The sequence below is a fragment of the Cariama cristata genome, unplaced genomic scaffold (genome assembly GCF_000690535.1).
Source record: "Cariama cristata isolate BGI_N322 unplaced genomic scaffold, ASM69053v1 scaffold1225, whole genome shotgun sequence".
Classification (NCBI taxonomy): Eukaryota; Metazoa; Chordata; class Aves; order Cariamiformes; family Cariamidae; genus Cariama; species Cariama cristata.
The window spans coordinates 27,542-47,938 of NW_009616770.1; the positions used below are offsets into that span (position 1 = coordinate 27,542).

At 40.5% G+C, this 20,397-nt stretch overlaps 1 protein-coding gene across 1 annotated transcript; it reads left to right on the forward strand.

Moving 5' to 3' along the window:
- The first annotated feature begins 2,390 nt into the window (after positions 1-2,390).
- RRAS2 (related RAS viral (r-ras) oncogene homolog 2) lies at positions 2,391-16,105 on the forward strand. The gene is made up of 5 exons (XM_009700277.1): positions 2,391-2,483; positions 3,408-3,510; positions 5,901-6,009; positions 14,070-14,188; positions 14,661-16,105. The coding sequence occupies exons 2-5, from the start codon at positions 3,443-3,445 to the stop codon at positions 14,746-14,748; spliced, it is 384 nt and encodes a 127-aa protein (XP_009698579.1). The 5' UTR covers positions 2,391-2,483; positions 3,408-3,442; the 3' UTR covers positions 14,749-16,105.
- The last annotated feature ends 4,292 nt before the right edge of the window (positions 16,106-20,397 follow it).

Genomic DNA, 20,397 nt, shown 5'->3' on the forward strand with positions numbered 1-20,397 from the left:
TTGTTTGTGTGCTCCATTTAGGATCCTGTGCCTGTCTGTTTGTTTGAATTTTTTTTTGGGGGGGTGAGGTGGTGTTTTATTGTTGGTTTTGTTTGTTTGGTTTTGTGTGAGTGGGGTTTCGGGAGGGATTGGAGGGGGGAGACTGCATAGCCTGGGTGAATGTTCTCAACAAGGGAGAAACCATTTCTTATCCAGAAATGCGCAACTTACATGAAACACTGTGAGGAAACGAAGTGAATTATAGCATCTCATGTGTCTCGGGTATCTCTGGTGGGACAGATTGCTAGGATGTTATCCTTCTCAGAGAGGACCAGGGTGGTTTTAATGTTACTGCTACCAAAAGTATAGCTGGTTACACACTGGTGCCATTGATGCAGAGAGACTGAGACTGCTGTGTAGGTGTATCCTGAGAGGACAGTTTACTGATGTCTACTTGAAATGCAAAGGAGATGTGCAGAGCTGTTCTGCTCTAGGGCTTGGTGGTTTTTCGATATGGTGCCAAATCTAAATGAATAGATCAACAGCAACCTGTACGTACTCTTCCTGTAGCCAACTGCATGATGGTGAGGTTGTGGTGTATGAGCATAGGTTATATATGATATAAACAGCTGGTAAAGTGTGTTCCAGCTGGTGATGTGTTCCTTCCCATGAGGCAGCTCCAGCTCGATTGGGGAACTCATGTCCATGCTGTTAAACCAGAAACCTAGCGTGGATGTGTCGGAATGGTGGGGGTCAGCTGGGTGCAGTCAGGACAGTGCTGCAGCCAGCCCTCACGGGCAGCTCCAAACTGAAACTGGGCAAGAACGAGTACAGCCACGTTAATAAAACTGTATCTGCAAGAACAGAGTTTACTGTATTCTGCACTGACAGTGATGTGTCTGGAGAAGGTTAGTGGGCTAGTGCTGCAATTTCAGTTACTTCTTTTTGTTTGTTTGTGGTTTTTTGTTTGATTTCAGTTACTTCTTTTTGTTTGCTTGTGGTTTTTTGTTTGTTTTCCCTACCATAGTATCTGTTACTTGACTTTGATAAGTTTAGAGGAACAGAGTAGTGTCTTGTTGATATCTGAATTTGTGTAAGAACTATTAAGTAAGAACTATTAATTTTGACATGAATAAGGAGATTCACCTTGGTTTTGGTGGTATTGTCTTAATACAAGAACAACACCGCAATTTGTGTGATGGGAAAGATGCTTGTGTAAGAATTAATTTTGACATGAATAAGGAGATTCACCTTGGTTTTGGTGGTATCGTCTTAATACAAGAACAACACCGCCCCTTTTTTTCCTTCCTAGGAGCCAATATGTAGTTTTGAAGCATTCCTATTCCCTTACTGGCTTACAGAACTGCATAACCTACACAGGTAGTACTCCTTCAGTTACTGCGGCATTCATCTGGGTGAATATGTGCCCGATATGCTTGATTTCTGAACAGTCAGGGTAGTACATGTCCTCAGTGCCTGCTGCATTGAGCACAGAGGGGGAGGAATTTGATTAGAGTTCAGATTTGTTAAGCCAATGTGCTTTAGCTGTGGGTGAGGATAACTTTGCTATGACTGCATGTAAGCTAAAAATTCATCCTTTGAAATCTAAACTTGTCGTCTTCAGGTAGTATTGTTATCCCGGTATCCAATACCAGGTCACCCAGTCTCTAGAAAGTCGTACCAGAATGCGCTTTGGTCTGCAGTTCGGGTGATAAGTAACAGGCTGGCAGTATCTGGTGGAGCCTTGTGCTTAGGCAATAGGTGACCCAGGCATTTCATGGCTTATTCTGCTTTCAGAAGTTGTCTTTTTTGGAGTATGTGTGTGCTTAAGGTCATTAAAACCGAGAGAAATCCTGGAAGAAGGATGACCCACTGAACTTTATTCAGCTTACAAACTAAGTGCGTGGAGCTATTGCTAGAAACTGTTATAAAACTGCTAGAGAATTCCAGAAACAACTGGGAAAATCCAGACACTTCCTAGAAATTACTGCCTCTGGGAGCGGGAGAGGAAGTCCTGGAAACTTTTGAGAATTCAAAAAAACCTTCTAAACCCTACCAGGAGATGAGAGAAATGTAGCAGTTACTACGGACCTTGAAAGTTCCTAGAAACTAAAAGTTTCTAGAGATTACTGCAAGGAAATTCTAGGAGTTACCAGAAATCTCTAGAAAATGCTAGAAATTCTGTGGGAATCCAGTAAATTCACTGATTCTGCTAGTAAAGTCTACAATGTACAAGCATTTACTAGGAATAGGAAAGCCATTACCTGCTAGCTTTTTGGATAAAGCGGCAAACAGTTGTACATGGGTAAAACCTGTTCATCTTCACTAAGCTGTCAAGCATACAGTTTTAGCATCTTACTCGATGAGTGTCCTGTATGTGCTTGTCTTTCACACAAACTTGTTTTATTTTCTGCAGTCCTATTTTGTTACGGATTATGATCCAACGATTGAAGACTCCTACACCAAGCAATGTGTGATAGATGAGAGAGCTGCGCGCTTGGACAGTAAGTAACCTGGCTAAAGCGTGGTACTGACAGCCTGTAGCTGTTGGTGCCTCTGTTTGCATCTGTACGTGTAGAATGTAATGCAGGTAAACAACTGTGCAGCATGTGGGTTTTGTGTGAGTGTGCAGCTGATAATAAAACCAAGGCAGGTAGCTTTTAATGAGATACCCAGGATCTTAAGTGCTTGTGCCTTATATATGTGTAAGTGTCTCTCTACAGTAAATTGGACTTTTTGAAAAAAGAATTATTTTCAGCGCCTTAGTGCCAACAAAACTATGTGAATTTGTGTAACACCTGGCGGTTTCCTGGGTTACATGTTGGAATGAAACACATAGCTTGGCTGTTGTGTGCTGCCTCTTCCAAGTGCAATATAAATGCTTTGCTTTAACAGTTTCAGTTCTCCCTCAGTGATTTGTTTAAGGACAAGCCAGCAACCCTCCCAACCCCTGTCCCCAAGTCTCTCTAAGCATTTTGCAGCTGTCTCAGCTGGTTGTGGATTAGCAGAAGTCCACCAAAGTTTGTTTGGTAGGCCTTGAATTGTTCTGTCAATTCAAGAACTTTTTGTGAATCTTAGCAAAAATGTAACGGTATCTGTGAAAAGTGTTTTCTGCTTAGTTACAATGTACAGGAGAGGCGCTCTCAATATCCTATTAGGAAGGATTTTTTTTTTCTCAGTCTATAAGAACACGAACTGTAGTAATTGGTGTTTTGCTTGTGTTCAGTTCTGGATACAGCAGGACAAGAAGAATTTGGAGCCATGCGTGAACAGTACATGAGGACAGGGGAGGGTTTTCTGCTTGTTTTCTCAGTCACTGATAGACAGGAGAGGTGCTCTCAATATCCTATTAAGAAGGATTTTTTTTTTTCCTCAGTCTATACTCTAAGAACACGAACTGTAGTAATTGGTGTTTTGCTTGTGTTCAGTTCTGGATACAGCAGGACAAGAAGAATTTGGAGCCATGCGTGAACAGTACATGAGGACAGGGGAGGGTTTTCTGCTTGTTTTCTCAGTCACTGATAGAGGAAGGTAAGCCTTATGTCAAGCTATTAAAACAAACAAGTTGTAATTAATCTTAAATTGCTGCTTATCCTTTATTGAAATAATCTTTAACAGAAACATTAAGTATGCATTCACTTTTAGATTCTGTGGCGTGATGCTCTTTCAGCAGTGATGAAAATCCATTTTAAACCAATCACTTACTGAAAGTATCTGTCTCTTGCAATAGATGCCTTGAAGGCACACACAAAGAAATAACTCTATTCAAGGACTTCATTACAGTGCAGAATACTAGTTTCCTGGAAGTGACAGAAATTTAAACTAAGGACAGTGTGCTATGACGCCTGATCAGTTCTTAGAAATATCCCCTTACTGTGTGCTTGTCAACGTCGCGTGGCTGGCTCTGGATTTCTGAACAGGTGTGTCTGGTTCAGGGTTATGTCTCTGCACTCTTTTGCAGGCAGTTCTTATTCTGCTTACTCCCTTGAAATGACTGGAACCTGCATAACTGATTGACTGCAGAGTTGAGATGAAACGTATCTTTTTAGAAGCTCACAGAGCTTGGTCAGGTAGCTCCTGATCATTGTAAGAGTATGAAACTGCCATGCATGTACCAGCAGTCACTTAATATTTTGGCTATGATCTTCCTCCATTGAGCTTCTCAGATACGTAGTAATAAAGTAGAAGTGGTCAGGGATCTGTCCTTCCACTTGTTTAGAGCTGCAACAGAAGAGCAATAAAATGACAAAAAAAAATTTGTGTATGATTCTCCCCCACCTTTACAGATTCAATCTAGACTCTAAGAAGGTACTTCACATCTTATTAACAGCTCTATCTGTAATGAGAATTAAGATAAATATTCTATAGAGCATGAGCGTGTTTCCATTGGATCTGTGTCTTACACTTAAGAATGCTGTGAAATGTATAAATTCATCTTGATGTACTGTCCAGAAGAGACTCTTACACTTCTGTCAGAGATCTAGGTGTGTGGATTTAAGACATACTGCACACTTGTGTTAACATAAATATTTTTGCTACAGAGGACTGTAGATTTCTTGAAGTCATCATGTGAACTCCTTGGTTTGTCTAAAAATCTTAAGGTTTTGTTTGCTTTTCTGGCTAAGGGTCTGCCTTGGTTTTAAGCAGGTCTTGACACATTAAACCTGCGTATCACTCTCCTTTCTGAAATCCTTCAAAGACTTCTGAAGACAGAGTTTTCATTTTTGTTCTGATACCCATTTGATTCAAGACTTGCCTGTCAATGAAGTATCTGGTAGCAGTGTCTGTTCTGCTTGTGTGATGAAAAGTAATTCTGAAGCAAGAAGAAATCTAGATGACTTAGTTGGTAACTTTCAATTCTCTTGTCTAGTTGATACAGACTTCTGAGTAGAGTATTAGAACAGCATACCTAAATGGAGGTCCAACTATGCAAACCTTCCTTCTAATTCACCTTTCTTCTCACGATTGCTTTTTGTGAATGAGGTGGATTGGCATTGTCATGTCTGACTACGTAATTTTTTTTTTAATGCAACTTTCTTACTGATGATCATCTTGCTTTTCAATTTTAGTCTGCAAATGTAAGTGTAAATGACTTCAGACTATATGCCTGGAATTAAATATACTGCTTGGGAAGTCTGTGCCCCAAAGGATATATGATTGTCTGCAAGCATCTGTGCTGAAGCTCCTTATGTAGTGGTGCAGCTTTAACAGTGATAACTTGAAAGCAGTGATTTTTTTTTTTTCTCAAAAAAATCCTTGTTTAAGCCAGAATTAGCTTGCTTAATTCTCTGTTCTTGGAGAAGCTTTCTACTTTGCTCACCTTCCCTTAAGCACTGCTGGAATATTTCTTACTGCTTGAACACCATCAGTACCTGGTATAACTTAGTTGGTAACTGGAAAGCTTTCTGATCATCTAGCCCTACCTTTTTTCTGTTCTTCAAGAAATAAAATTTCCCAGCTTTGAAACCTTCCCCCAAAATTCCTAGAAGTCACTGTGGAGATTACCTGTTGAAACATTGATCACCAGGGTCTCTAGACTGTAGTTTGACTATTCTAGGCAGAGTTGAACTCCAAAATCAGTAGTTGTACAACGGACTGTGGTTGCTTGATTCTGTGCAACACATTGGCATCTGGGTCCCTCTAGGTTGAGACACAGTAAGGGTTTTGCTTACATTGCAGCCCCTCCTAAGTCCAGTGCATAGCATACAGCTAACTTGAGGATTTTTTATTTTTTTTTTAGTTTGAGCATTGAATGATTCTCTAACTGGTCGTGTTGTGATGGTGGACTCTGGAGTGCCTGCAGCTGTCTGTGCTTGTATGGCAGGGCAAGTCCAAATAGGTGACTCACCATTTCTGAAGCTCTGCAGAACCTGAGAATCTATGAATTAGTACACTGATGCTCTACTTCTGTTCTTTTACAGTTTTGAAGAAATCTATAAGTTTCAGCGACAAATTCTTAGAGTGAAAGACCGCGATGAGTTTCCTATGATTCTAGTTGGTAATAAAGCAGATCTGGACCACCAAAGACAGGTAATTCATTTGCTAGTAGTTACTCCGCACTCCCTTCTAGAAACTTTACAGTTTTCCTCCCAGAAATAGAGTGGGAACAAGAAACAAATGGAAAAAAAAATCATATTGTACTAAATAATTCCAGTGCAAGAAACAGAACCACACTCAGTTTCTGTACTTGAAGAATCTTAGAAGCATGATGGCATTCCACATACAGCACATCTTCTGTCTGACTCAGTGGGGTTATGTTGAGACCAAATCTATTAACGTACAGAGTTGAGAGTTTTCTGTCATGACTTGATTACTCAGGCATGAACGTGTCTAATTCCCCCGTTCTGTTACTCACTATAGCAGGCTGTGCCAAGCAGAGTGCATTCCAGGCACTAGCTCTAACGATTCTGAGACTTCGGTGCTGTTGCTTTTACTGTTCACTGCTGTTATGTATAAATGAGTAGCCATTTGCTGCTTTCTATTTGGCCAGTCATCTTCTGCATAACTGACTTAAAGCTTTAGAAGTTGGAAGTACAGTGACACAATTGCTGTTGTATTTACGTACCTTAAAATTAAAGTTTTCAAACTACTAGGTTTCAACCTTACCTCTAATTGTAAGAGAGCTTAAAAGATTTAGTTTAAAATTATTTAAAGAAGGAGCTTTAAATTTATTTTCTCTGTTTACTCTTGATTTTTCATGAATCAAACTGATTTGAGCTGAAGTGAAAATAATCTTACTACATCAGCAGTAGAGGAACAGATGTCAAACTTGTATGCTTCTTCAGCAACTTATTTCAGAAATTTAGTTTTTCTCCTGAGACAGTAAGATGACTCTTGAAGCTTGGTAGCAAACACATGATTGATTTTTATCTGAGAGTAAACTAAATATTAATAAAATTACTGTAATTATTTTAAGAATTTCAGCAAGGAAAACACAACTTTAAACAATAAGATATTCTCAGGCTTGTGTACCAGGACATGACTTAGTTTCTGTCCACAAGTGCTTATATAGGTTTTGTTCTTTGCTAAATAAAATCTTTTCTCTGTCAAAAAACAGTGGCTGGAACAAGAAAAAGTTAGGCTCAAAACAAATAACATTAGAGTTTAGTGGGTTAGTATGTTGTTACTGAATGAGTTTCTTGAATACTACATAAAAGTGTCAGTACAAAAAAGTTCCTGTTGAGTATGCTCCCTTGACTGTCACAGCATCTTCACTGAAGAACCTGTGTAGGTGGATCATGACAAAATTAAAACCTATGCTGAAAGATACTGTCTTGAAAGAAGTTTTCACAGAAGCAGCTCACAAACTCATCAGAAGTAACTTCATGTACTCACACATGCACAGAACTATCAGCCCGTCCCAGAGACAGAAGTGAAACTTTCACTCTTCAGTTAACCATCATGCCCGCACCAAAATTCCCGAATTTAACCTTGCAAGTCCTGGAACATAATGTACTTTATCTCATGCACAAATAGTGGTGTGGAAACGTTGTAGGTGAGACTGAACTGTTCTGCAAACTGTAATTGCTGAAAGACAAACATCCAGATGCTTTGGGAGGGAAATAACATTATCGCTGTCAGCCCCGGTTCTCAGAGGATACCTGCAAAGCAGGTAATCCTGTAGATCTGTTTCTAGAAACAGGTATGATCTTTGTTCTCTGTCCTCTGCCCTCCTAATGTTATTGCACCACATCTGTTTCTCCCTGAAAGGAAGAAAGAGGTGCCTGTCACTTGTTCTCCTGCTAGTCCTTCCGTACCGGATTCCTGGCTGCTTTTTCAGGTGATGATGGGCTGGTACGCATTCAAGCTCAAAGCAGCTGTTTTCAAATTACTTTAACTTCATAGTTTTGGTGCTTATATCTGAACACAAATAAAAGCATATGTCCCCGAAATCTCCCTTTGCTTTTTGTGGCTATATTAATTGCCTTAATTGATTAGATGCTGACGAGTGTAACTTTTGGTGCTGTCACTCACACAATTTAAATGCAAACTGGTGCATTTGTGACTCCCATCATAGGCTGGAGCTTAGCTGTATCTGAAAAAGCACTTCTATGTTTGCTGAAACAGCTAGTTACATGTTCTTAACTCTTCCCTGCCCCTTCCCTGTCACGTGGTGTGTTTCAGTTGGCTGTAAGTCAGTCTAAAAGAATGGTTTGGGGATGCTGAGCTGACATAATTTGTCCCCAGAAGGGAGAGGCTCCCCTCCCTCTTGACTTCAAGTTCCCGCTCTTTTCTTTGCTGGCCGTAGCTCTCCCTTGAAGCACTTTGAGTTGAATCATCTCTCTAGACAGGGAGAAGAACAGATGAGCTGGAACGGCTTTCTGGGACCTGTGTGAGTTAAATCAGCTTGCAGAAAGATTTAAGTGCCAGTACTTGAAGCATGGGAAGGGGTGGGACTGTGGCTCAGAGCAGAGCAGGGAGGAGTTGGGGTGGGGGGAAGAAAGTGAGACCTCGCCTTTTGGCAGCTGCAAGCAGTTAGATGTTATCAGCTGGATGTTAAACGCAGCCAGAATCTCTGCTTCATCGGTGGGGTTGTTTCTGCTCCATCACGTGAACTCTCGATGCAGGCATCCAGTCAGTGAGTTGGACCAGCTTGCTAATCTGGCTGAAATCCAGACCTGCCACCATGTCTTCCCAAGTACAGAAAGACTTCAGCCTGACAGGCAAGCTCATCCTGCTCTGGCCACAGGTTTGCTGCAGAGGCAGCTGCAGTGGGAGGCCACGGGGCAAAGGCAAGAGTACTGCCTCACCTCGGTTAGGGGTGCTGGGGGGAGTGGGAAGCATGGGGTGTAACTTGTGCCACTGTAACGTGTGGGCAAAAACGTGAGAAGTGCTGGTCCTCTGCAGGTTTGCATTTTTTTGGTCTGCTGGTGTGTCGGGCATCGCTTTGGTCACAGCAAAAACCTGGTCAGCCAGGCTAGTGTCACACTGCAGCTGTGTCACACTGTTACTTACCTGGCAGTTCTACAAGGAGTCATCTTACTCTCAACTTGCTTAATCACAAATGTACATTTTTCAGCTTTAGAAGTTAAGTAGCATTTTTAGACATTCAGGAAGCTGGGTATGAGTTTTTAGAGCAAAACTACTTGTACTAGGCATCTTCCTTCTTTTTTCTGAAAGACAGGAGGCAAACCAGTGAAATAACAGAGAACACATGCTACCTCTGAGAGCCTAAAACCAAGTTAAAGTAAGTAATTTAGCATGTGTTTGATCAGCGAATGATTCTCAACAGAATTAACACACAAATCCTCCTGGAGCCCAATAGAGTTAAATGTATACAAAAGTTTGAATGTCTCAAGGATTTGACCACCCCTTTATGCAAGTAGTGTGTTTTGTCGTTGAACACAGCGCGGAGTACTGTCATTGTGATACTATAAACTTGGAAGCAACTGATGCATAACCAACAGTCCTGGTGTGGTGGCACCTGTTTCTCAGGAAATACGTGAACTGGGTTGTACGGCAGAAGTGCAAACAATAGTGTGATCTTGATGAAGTGTTGGGGCTTCCAAAGGTGTAGACTGAAATAGCGGTGGCTGTAACGTACTATAGGTCAACTCACAGGTGGTGTTGGGAGAAGAAGGGTGAAAGAGGAAATTTGAAATAGCAGTTTGCTATAGTAATAACTCTATAGATAAATAGAGTTAAGCAGACTTCTTGTAATTTTGTCTCCTTTGTGGCATGGAGGCAAAGTCCTCAATATCCATAGGTTGGGTTGACAAAGAAAAATGAGTTATTAGAGGCTGAGGAAGCATTAATCTTTAGAATGCCCTTGTATGATAAGGAATAAAGTTACCAGTGTTTCCAGATTCCCCAGTCACAGATTGGTGACTGTGAGACCAAAATTGAAGCACCATCTCCCATTGCTCTTTTCTTAAAGTAAATGCTGTGTGGCAGTCTCTCTTAAATGGGTTAATTCCGTACAACTCAAACAAGACTGGATGTTTTTACAGTAAGACAATTCACTAGAGCACCAGATGTTTAGTAATAACCACTACTGATGGAGGAGTGGACTTGTCAGTGCAGGATATGTATGACCTTTTGTAGATAACTGCTAGCTTAAACTGGGTCAAGTCTGATCATTCCCCAGATGGCAGGGTTTCAAGGAAAATCCAAGTTGCAACAGGAAAGTGCTTGGGTTTCATTAAATGCTAGTTTTTGCTTTTTGCATCGTGACTGAACTAATACAGTGACCTAGTGCTGCTAGATACCTTTAAAGCAAGGTTTTAAAGAGAGGTCCATGTGACAGTTTATGCATAGACAGATGATGAGCAAAGCTGATGATCCCAGGCAAGCAGCCTCGTGCTTTGACGTTGCTCGGCATCAACCTAGATGCTAGCACACAAGCAGTTTGTATGTTAGTTTTGCAGGCTCGCTGCTTCACAAATAGCTTGGCCTGAGATGGCTTATTCCTGTACCCATCCACCCCTGGGACCTGGCTGGTGGCCTACCCAAATTCCTTAACATTTCGTTTTGGCCTTTCTCTTAACTATTGTGAACTGGCATGAAAGTGTGACAATAACTTCTTGAGGTGGTGGATTTTATGGCCGTATACGGTGATGCCTCCGTTCTCACAGATGGATTGTATGTTCAGGTCTTCCTGTGGCTTGCCTGATTTTGGGCTTTATAGATAACAAGTGATCAGGCATCTGATGCAGTATTTGAGTACAGCAAGTCAGTGCGTTTGAATATGTGTCAGGGCTTCATAATCGCAGTTTCCCTGTACCGAAGTGACCTTTTATATGTGAATGCGGACAAAATAGGCTTAGTGGATAATGAAGTACCCCTCCAGGAGAGCATTATGGTAGCCCGCTGTAAGCATGAACGAGGAGCACTTGTGGGTGGGCTGGTGAGGCAGAAAACCAGGATGACAGATGCGCTCTTCAGGAGCGATGGAGCTCCTGGCAGGAATGGGCAACGTTTCTGTGCAAGGAGTGCTGTAGGGTGACCAAAAGAAGGTAGAAATGAATTCTTCTCAAACTCGAGGAAACGCATAACTGTTAACTGCTGATGCAAGTACAACGTGGCCCTTAGTCTTGTGTAAGCATCCAGCCAAAATACAGTTGCAGTGTTAGGTTAGGCAGCCTTGTACAGTTGCATTAGGTGGGGGAAAGAATAGAAAATTCAGAAATTAATATATTTCTGGCAGTTCTTGGATACAATAGTGGAGAGGGAGGACTATGTGAGATATGTTCACAGGATTCTTGCGCAGATACTGAAGTGGAAACTTTCAGTAAGAAGACTGTTAACTTCGGGAGTTGGGGATAACCTTTTCCATGTTTGACCTGCTCACATTTTCTATAATGGTGTTTAATTTGAGAAACTTTCACCAAGTGTCTGAACAGCGTGAATGAATGATTCGAAAAGCAAACAGTAAAGTATCGTATGACAAAGGATAAGCGTCATAAGTGATTCCCACTCATATTCAGCCTTACGTTTACCAAAAGTAAGAGATTTTTCACTACAGAACCAACACACACAGATGTACACACACAGTTACTACCAGAAGATCTGTGGTTCTCTCTACTTCTGTCAAAATAAAATACAATGTTCTTTGAAGAAAAAGGATTTAGTTTTTATTTTGCTGGTGATGTTTAATAAGTTCTCCCATCACACTTACTGAAAACCCTGTCATGACACAGCGTTGTTGTACTTGAGAAGGGAGAATAAAATGATGTAAATTCATATTTTTGTTTTCAGGTAGTTCTATGTTTGCAGTCACTATATTTCCCTTACCTTTGAAAACGGAACTGGTATGTTCTGGCCTCTAATTTATAGCTTGGGCACTGCCAATGTTTCCATTGTGTGCCCAAACCAAAATATTTTTTTAAACTGACTTTGTTGAGGTCAGTAAAATTGACTATAAGCTACTTGTCAGTCTTACAAGTATACTGTCAAAAAGATTCTTTTGGAATTAAGCAATTAAGAGATATTCTAGTAAATACAATAAGGACTTTAATGTTGCATCTATAATATTGCAAATGCAGAATATTGTGGAAGTGTAGCTTGACTTTCTTACAGTGTTAATTTGACTGGTACCTCTAATGTGCTTTAGGTACAATAATGAAGAAAGTAGTAGCCACATATGTTTAAAGACGGTTCAGTTTCGCCTCAGGACTATACATTCCTTCCCAATTATTTATTTTTATTAGACTTTAGCCTCTCACTTTCTGGGGCTACAGTAGACCATGGAGGGATGAAGAAAAGTAAAGGGGATTAGTTTTGCAGAAACTGCCATATCCGTACTTTAACTTAGCTTCTGTCTGGTGAGTGAGGCAGAGATGCGTAGGAGGTTCTGGAAGCCCCGATGCAAACTTTGGGGGGTTCTGCGATGTCACTGATGTGCTGGAAAAAGGCTACAAATATTTCTTAAAGCACAGCCTTCATAAGCTTCGTAATGAGGATATTTCAGCATCTGGGGCTATAGAGGAAGGTGGAAGTGGATTATTTCTAGCTTATGGGGCAAAAATCTTGAATATCATTCAACTTCCAGACAGTGGTGGAGGACTGAAGGATCCTAGTCATTCTCACTTTGTGCCCTGCAGTTAAAAAAGCAGCTCCAGTAGTTGATCTTGGTGTTGGGTTGGTTTTGAGGGTATTTTTTTGGCTTCAGCTGATGGTAATAACACTGGAAGAAATGTACAGTTTCCTTGAGTGTTTGAGATCAGCAGGTGCATCCTGAGTTACCTGAGCTAGTGGCATGAGGTGCAGGGGGCTGCTTGTAGAGCTTCGTGAGGGTTTAGTGGGAGCAGCCCTCAATTCGGCAGTAAATGTTCAAATGTGATACCAGTGGGGTTGCTAAGGACAGAGGGATCGAACACGTTGAGATGTTGTGCAGGAAGGCTTTCAAACCGAGTGTAGCTGTTAGGAAAGTGTTTTGCAAACTAAGAAGTACTTTTGTATCTTGCACTGTGGTGAACGCAGCCAATAATGCTTTTCTATTCCCATCTGTTTCCATTTCTGTGTAGTTTCTCTGAGTGAATATCTGAGTGCCTTTTCAAAACTAAATTAAAAATAAACCCTCTGTTTCTTTTTTTTTTTCTTCTCATCATGTCAGTTCTCTGCATGCTGGCTTAATGTTTTTCTGTGAAAGCAGTGTAATCTTTGACATTTCTTCCACTAGCCATTGTCTTGGCAAGATCTGTTGCACTTCCTCTTATCACGGAAAGCTGCCCTTTCCTCCCCGGCCCCGCGGGTGACCTTCCCGTTGAAGCCTTGCACGGCTCAGGGTGGCCTTCTGTTGTCTGACCTCCCTGCTTTCTACTTCGTCCAAAAATATGCAATGATCTCCTTTGGTTTTGCCCTGTGACCGACTTATTCCTCCTTCCTATAATGGTCTGCTAGCTTCCTGCCTTCTGCTTCATCACTTCAATTTTCATTCCAGCTCTTTATGACGCTCATTATTTCCTCTTCATCTTCCTTTCCTCTGTTGTCCCAAGGAGTCAAGAGGTAGACAGGGTTTCTTTAATATCTCTGGATAGCCTGAAGGCTTCATGGGTTTTTAGATATCTTGTAATTTAAGCTACGTTTAAAACTGGCTGTATTAATATTTTGCTGTATCATAAATATATATGTATTTTTAATGACTTTCATAAAGCTTCAGAAGCTAAACATCAGTTCTTGTTTTAAAAGTAGAAATCTAATTTTTTTTCTCTCTAGATTTAGCTGGGACAGGGAGAAGGTGAATTTAGCAATAGTATTCACAGTTCTGTTAGTAACAGCAGATGTTGGCTGAAGCATTTGCTTTGAGGAGTAGTGAGGGACTCTTATCTGCCTGTGAAGGAAAACTTGGTCTTGATATGCAGAACTGAAGTGAAGATGAGGCAGCTGCAGTGAGCGAAATTCCTTGGAGGGTCAGTCTTTGTCTATTGCAGAAACTTTTTTAAAAAAAAAAAAGTCTTCACTTGTATTTGAAAAGGCATATTATGTGGATTTGTTTCCCAGCGGTATTATGTGGACAGCGTGGAAACTATTCTGTGGCCAAAGCTGCATTATTACTTGAGAGAAATAGATCCTTAAGATGTATATGCAGTGTCTACTGATACGAACGTGCCTGCAGAAGCCTTGAACTTACTGATTGATGTCTGTTGCAGGTGACACAAGAGGAAGGTCAGCAGCTAGCACGGCAACTTAAAGTAACATACATGGAAGCCTCAGCAAAAATCAGACTGAATGTAGACCAAGCTTTTCATGAACTTGTCAGAGTTATAAGGTATGATAACTTGAGACCAGATAATTAATGTCTCTCCATTAATGGATAGCTACAGCAAACGTATTGAAATGTAGTGGGCAATCACTGAGAAAATTCTGCCTGCTGTTACCTGTGAACTTTGACCAAGGCTCTCCATTATAATATATTCCTGTCTATTAGGAAAAATGTTGACACGAATGTAATACGTATTTGAAAGATAATTTCTTTACCTTAATCACTCAGATTTTTTGATCACCAAGTAAATAAGCCTGATAAACTAAATCTGAGATTGACCTTCTGTAAAAAATGGTGCCTCTTAAAAAAAAAAAAGGGCAAACCCAAAAGAAGTATCACTCATTTAATCAGTAGTTTTGAGTGTCAAAAGTAAGTCCACCCTCTATAAAAGTGTAAACTCAGTAACTTTAAATACAGTATTTATTTTTATTTAACTGAAAATGATTCTATGCATTTAATTTGAAATATCTATTTCCAGGAAATTTCAAGAACAAGAGTGTCCTCCTTCACCAGAGCCAACACGGAAAGAAAAAGACAAGAAAGGCTGCCATTGTGTTATTTTCTGAGAATCCCGAGAACAAAGCTATCAACTGCCAGATTTTTTTTTTTCTTTTCATCATTTTACATCACTTCTGGTATTGGTCTAGCCTTATACGTGCATGTCCTAAAAGTGGTCACCAGAATAGCCTTAGTCCAAGAAGCTGGCAGAATAGTTCTTGAAGAAGACTCAGTCATCCTGAGGCAGACTTCAAAACAAAACACTAAGGCTGCTTCTTTAATACCACAGTTCGTTCCTTCTCTCCATTAAGAGCTTGCACCTTGTGGAGTTTTATTCGCAAAGGAAATGAAACAAAACCCTGTAGGACAAGGTGTTGAAGTCATGCATAAGTTGTCTCTTGTGAATTAATTTATTTTTACTTCTGACATTTCATTAGCTATTACAAAGACCTATATTGAAGTATAGAGGATACTTTTTAAAAAAAAGGGGTGAATTGGCTTTTTTTTGCCCTCAGTTAAATTAGACTTGAGTATTCAGCTAGCCTTAAGAAACTTACACTGAATTTCATTGTCAGCAAAAATTTTTGTGTCTCGTTTATGCTGCAGTTTTATTTTGGTGGCCAAAACAGTCTACTGTATTTTATAAGTCTGGAACAGCTACAGGATGATTACTACTACTATTAGGATATGGCCAAATACCTGAGCTCATTCTGGATTGAGGCATTTCAGCTTATTAAGAAATTTCACATCATTTGTTTGGAAACAAATTGTGTCTTCCTTTGTATTTCTGGGTAAGGGATTAAGAAAAACTAAAATGGTAGCTGTTTTTGTTTCATGTGATATAAAAATGAATTTGATCTTTCCATTGTCAGAGATGATTAAATGTTTTTGCTATATACTTTTATACATTATTTTCTTATCAAACTAGTTAACAAGTATTTTTATATGTTTGTAAGCAAATATGCTTTCACAGCATAACTGTGTATATGTAAAGATGAGTATTTAATTCTCACAGTTCACATGTAACTGACAAAATGTGGGATTTGCCAAACTGTGGTAAACTTCTTACTCTTCTGGTTATACCCAAGAATGGCCAATTATGTGCCTGTCCAACAGGCCCATAGAATAAAATCTAGTGTTGTGTTTTAATGAATTTCAGTATCCCTTACTAAAGACTGACCATTATGTGAATTACTAAACTGTAAGACTTTTAACTGATTGTTTAGTTAAACTGTGGATGGTTATTTAATTTTGAGTTCTGTGGATTGTGTTTAAACAATTCAAGAGTATGATCCCTGATATTGAGATACTGAGTGGTATTGCACAGCTGTCACCTTACTGAATGTGTCCAACAGTTCTTTGAAACTTGATGATTAAGCAAACCCTTGTATAACTTCAGGTGCTAGAATTAAAGATGATCTAACCGTTATCAGGGGTAAGCACATTGCCTCTTTCTGACTCTCTTCCAAAGCCTGAATTTTTTGGGGGTGGGGGGAAGAAGGGGGTGATGGGACCTGGTTAGGAGATAGATACGCGTGTTGGCACAACCTTTCTTCAATCCATTTCAATTTAAACCATGACAGATGATAAAAGCTGATGTTTGTTTTGGCTTGAAGTATGTAGTCAGTGGTCCCGTCAACAATTCTTGTGTTTTGAGGCTGTGCTCGCTGTCGGGTGCTCTGCTGTAAATGTCTTCTGAGAAAACAGTGGTTAAACAAGTTCCAGTTAGCTTCACAGCAGCAAAGCAGTAAACCTAGGAGTAACACTAGTGCCAGGCATAGCAGAGGAGTTTAATTTTTTTTAATGTAATTTAGCTTAGGTTGTGTAATACTGTTTTGAGAGTGGGTAGCTTCCCCCCTACTCCCCTTTAAAAAAAAATTGTTGATTGATGAAAGGCTACTTATTAATAAAGTGTAGAAGATTCAAACAAGAAGTTACAGTAGAAGTACATTTGGGAGACGGATTACATTTTTTCAAGTCAAATGGAAGAAATTACAGCCTGTAGCAAACAGCACATGTTTTCTTAAATATGTAAAGCTCTCTGGAGTTAAGTCTCTAAATGTGTGGCATTAGAATGAGTTAAGAAGACAAATCACAGCATATTGAGACTGAATTTGTGAGGTGCAAATACCTTTAAGTTTCACCAGGGTTTTTTTCTTTTTAACCTTTCACTTACGATAGATTGGTTTTAAAATAGTAGACTGTTATATAGATAGGTCTTCTAATATGTAATTCTAATTCATAGCGAAGGTGGAGAGCACCACACCCTTGCTCTTCCTCATATGGAAAGCAGAACAGCTTTGAGGTGGTTGATGCTAAGCAGCCTACTCCTATCTGCTAAGCCACGTTGTAAACATGGTAAACTTTATAAAGAAGTGAAACAGAAGTGGGACCATCAGCTACTGCTGTGGAAGTCTGCTCTAACTTCGTTAACTAAGACAGTATGTTCCTGTGCATGTGTTTTTAAGGCTTCCACTGGAGAGAATGTTCAGGGAGATCTTCGTGAAGTGTTATGGTCTCTTCTTGAGACTGGTTTGTGTATGGCACTTCAAGGAGCATGTAGACTTTTTGATGCTACTCTTTAGGCTTGAAGTAAGTATTTAGAAAAGTAATATGCTTTTTTAGCCAGTAATGGTGATCTTAGGCAGTTGTGAGTTAGAAATGACTTAAGGTATTTCTATGACTTGCTTTTCTAACTGTTGTACCTGAAGATAACGGTGAAAAATGGTGGTTCTGTCCCTAGTGTAGAGCTTGCAGAGTGCAATAGGGCCCTTGTCAGTCTTGTCAAAAGTAGTAGCCCTGATCTATATGCCTTGGATTATTTGTGAATTTCCAACATTCCCACCATGCTGTAGGATAGCAGTTTAGCTGACAACCTGGGAGAGAGTTTCTTATGACTTTACTTGGCCGAAGAAATGCTTAAAGATTTGTTGCTTATGTTTATAGTTACTTCAGTTAGTTCAAGGCCACATCCATAAATCATTTAAATTCACAGTTCAGGAAGTTGGGGTGCCTAAAATGTATCCACAAATGAGCTCCCACTCCTCCTAGAGCACAGAGGAGGGTCTGGATCTGTTTCAAAGCACAAAATAACTCGTCTTTTTCTGGCATCTCACACTACTGATACTGAGCCTGCTGCTGCACTGGATGAAGAGGATTGACCTGCTCGTAGGCAAAAGCCACTTTCTGCAGTTGGTGAGGTTTGTGGATGGCCCAGAACCGGGGAAGAATTACTTCCATGTAAGTACACAGTAGTTCCTCATGCCTGCTCTAGTTAATGTATTTGCTTTCTCTAACCCAGCAACTCTTCTGCATCAGTACTCACATGCTGGCTAACATCTTCAGGTGAAGAGGACAGTTTTCAGAAGTATTACATCACCTCTTCTAAAATCTGTTCTTTGTGACGTGGCCTGTTTGGGGGCAGTAGAGCTGCTGATGCTGATGGTAATTATAAATTGACCTGGATTGTGCAGAAAAGAAAGAAACAAAAAGTAGGACTAGTTGCTTAGTCTGTTTCCAGCCTGCTGCATTGGGCATCTGCCTGAACTGGGTGTCTGCAGCCAGTCAGCCTTTCTGCTGCAGGTTAAAATTAACCTGGGGTGGCAAAACTGCAGAGCTGGGCAGGCATATGAGGTGGATGATCTTTCTAGCAAAGTTGTTTTCCTTTCATTTTTCTGGTAACGTGAGTTTGCAGTGCCCTGCAGCGTGCAGGACGCGCTGTGCAATGCAGCCTGGCAGTGTCCATCCTCTTCCTGCAGAAGGAGGAAGGCTCCTCCTGCTTTGCACTGATGGGGCTGTTGGCCCCATAGAAGTGCTGGGTGCTTAGGCTGTCGGGCAAGAGGCGGTCAGATAAATGCCCGGAGGGAGCCTGGCTAGCCCAGTGTAGGAGCATGTAATGAGCGGAGCTGTTGTGAAAAGGGTTGGTAAAGCAAAATATATTTGGAAGGAGTTAACACCCACTAATGCTGAGGAAGACTGACTTTTTGCATGGCCTTGTGGTTAGTCATCATTTGATAAAGTTCAAGTCTGGATTCAAACAAAAATATTAGCTAACACTCCTCTGGCATCGGTTTATAGGACAAGATTTCACCCGTGGCATAGCTGTATCCATCGTTGAGAGGCCTTGCCACGTAATCTTGTTACAAAGCTTTAATGAGCTCATTCCAAGCGGAAGGTTCCTGAAGCCCGTCGCCACAAGCCAAGCACTGCCACAAGTTATCTGCACTGACTATTTAGAAGTTTGTTGCCTGGAAAAGCTCAGCAATCTACTAACCAGGGAATGCGTTTGATCACTTGATTTAGGTATAGGTTTCGGAACTTGATTACCCTCATGTACCAAAACCATGATGAAAGAAAGTCTCCAACTGAATGTAGAAAAACACTCGAGCTGGAAATGCAGGGCCACGGTGGTGGTTCCCCAGTTGTTCAGCTGATCTGCTGCAGGGCACCGATCTGCCAAAACCTGAAGGCTTAAAATTGTTAGGATGAGCTCTAGCTCAGAGCACCCTGAATGGTAAATGTGATGATTACTGCTCTGTGAATACAGCTTTTCTGCCATGCTTACCTGGTTCTATTGGAAAGCAAAGTTAAAATTTCAGACTTGAAGCAGGTTGTGGGTTTTAAGCGGGGGTAAGTAGAAGTATGTTCAAGATCTTAATCGCTGTGTTGTATGGTCTGCATTGTAAGGCCAGAAAACTTGTGAATGTTCTCAATATTCAGATATTCTTGTAGACTCTGACCACAGAAACGCTTGCATGCAACGGATCGGGTGCAGAAATGAGGATGGGTAGGACTGTCTTAGTAGCCTTTAGCTGGGAAGATAAAGAGTTTTAAATGAGAAGCAGCAGATGTGGAAAAGGCGATAGATTAAACTACAAGGAGAGCATGACACCCAGAAACAGCATTGTGAATATGTGCTATGCTTGCTGTACTAGACTTTCAATACTGCAGTTATTTTGCAGAGTTTGAGAGACTTTTGTGGATTAAATATAAAGGGCAGAGGATGTCCCCACAAATGGTAAATTGCATTAATGCATGTAATATAATCAGTAATGTTCCTGAGCCAGCCAGCAAGTAGCATGCAGAGCTGAATGCATCGTCTTGCTGCTGGAAAGCAGATACTAGTCTGTTCTGCTACTTTTCAAACTGAATTCTGTGGACTGTAGTAAGATACATAGTATTTGGTACTCACTAATTTGTAGTGACATTAGCACTTCATAAATTACTACATCTTAAAAAAATGCTTCTGATGTGAAAGTATTGTAGAGAGGGAGAAGTTACCATAGCAAAGTACGGACACCAAAAATGCAAGCAGAGGCAATGATAAAACCTCTCAGTTCCTTGTCTCTTAGTCCTAGGCATGAACACATACTGGAGATGGTTGTCGTTTCACTTGAACTGGGCTGCTGAAGGGCGATAGTATGGTACAAATACTCCTCTGAATGCATCTCACGTTTCTTAGGACAAATGTAAAAAATGAAATTACTGTGGTGATAGGAATAATTTATATACTCTAGAAGTATTTTGTAAAGTAGTGTTTTGAGGCCTGTCTGGGACCGTATATCCAGTCCAGCATGCAAACGTAAAGCAAGTTTGTCCTTGCTGTAAAAAGCTGTGATGCGAATAGGTTAGAGAAGCAGTCTTACAGGAGAAGGATCTGCTAGGAGTAAATGGTGGATTATCTTTTTGTGTGATTATTTATAAAGCCGTGGACTTGT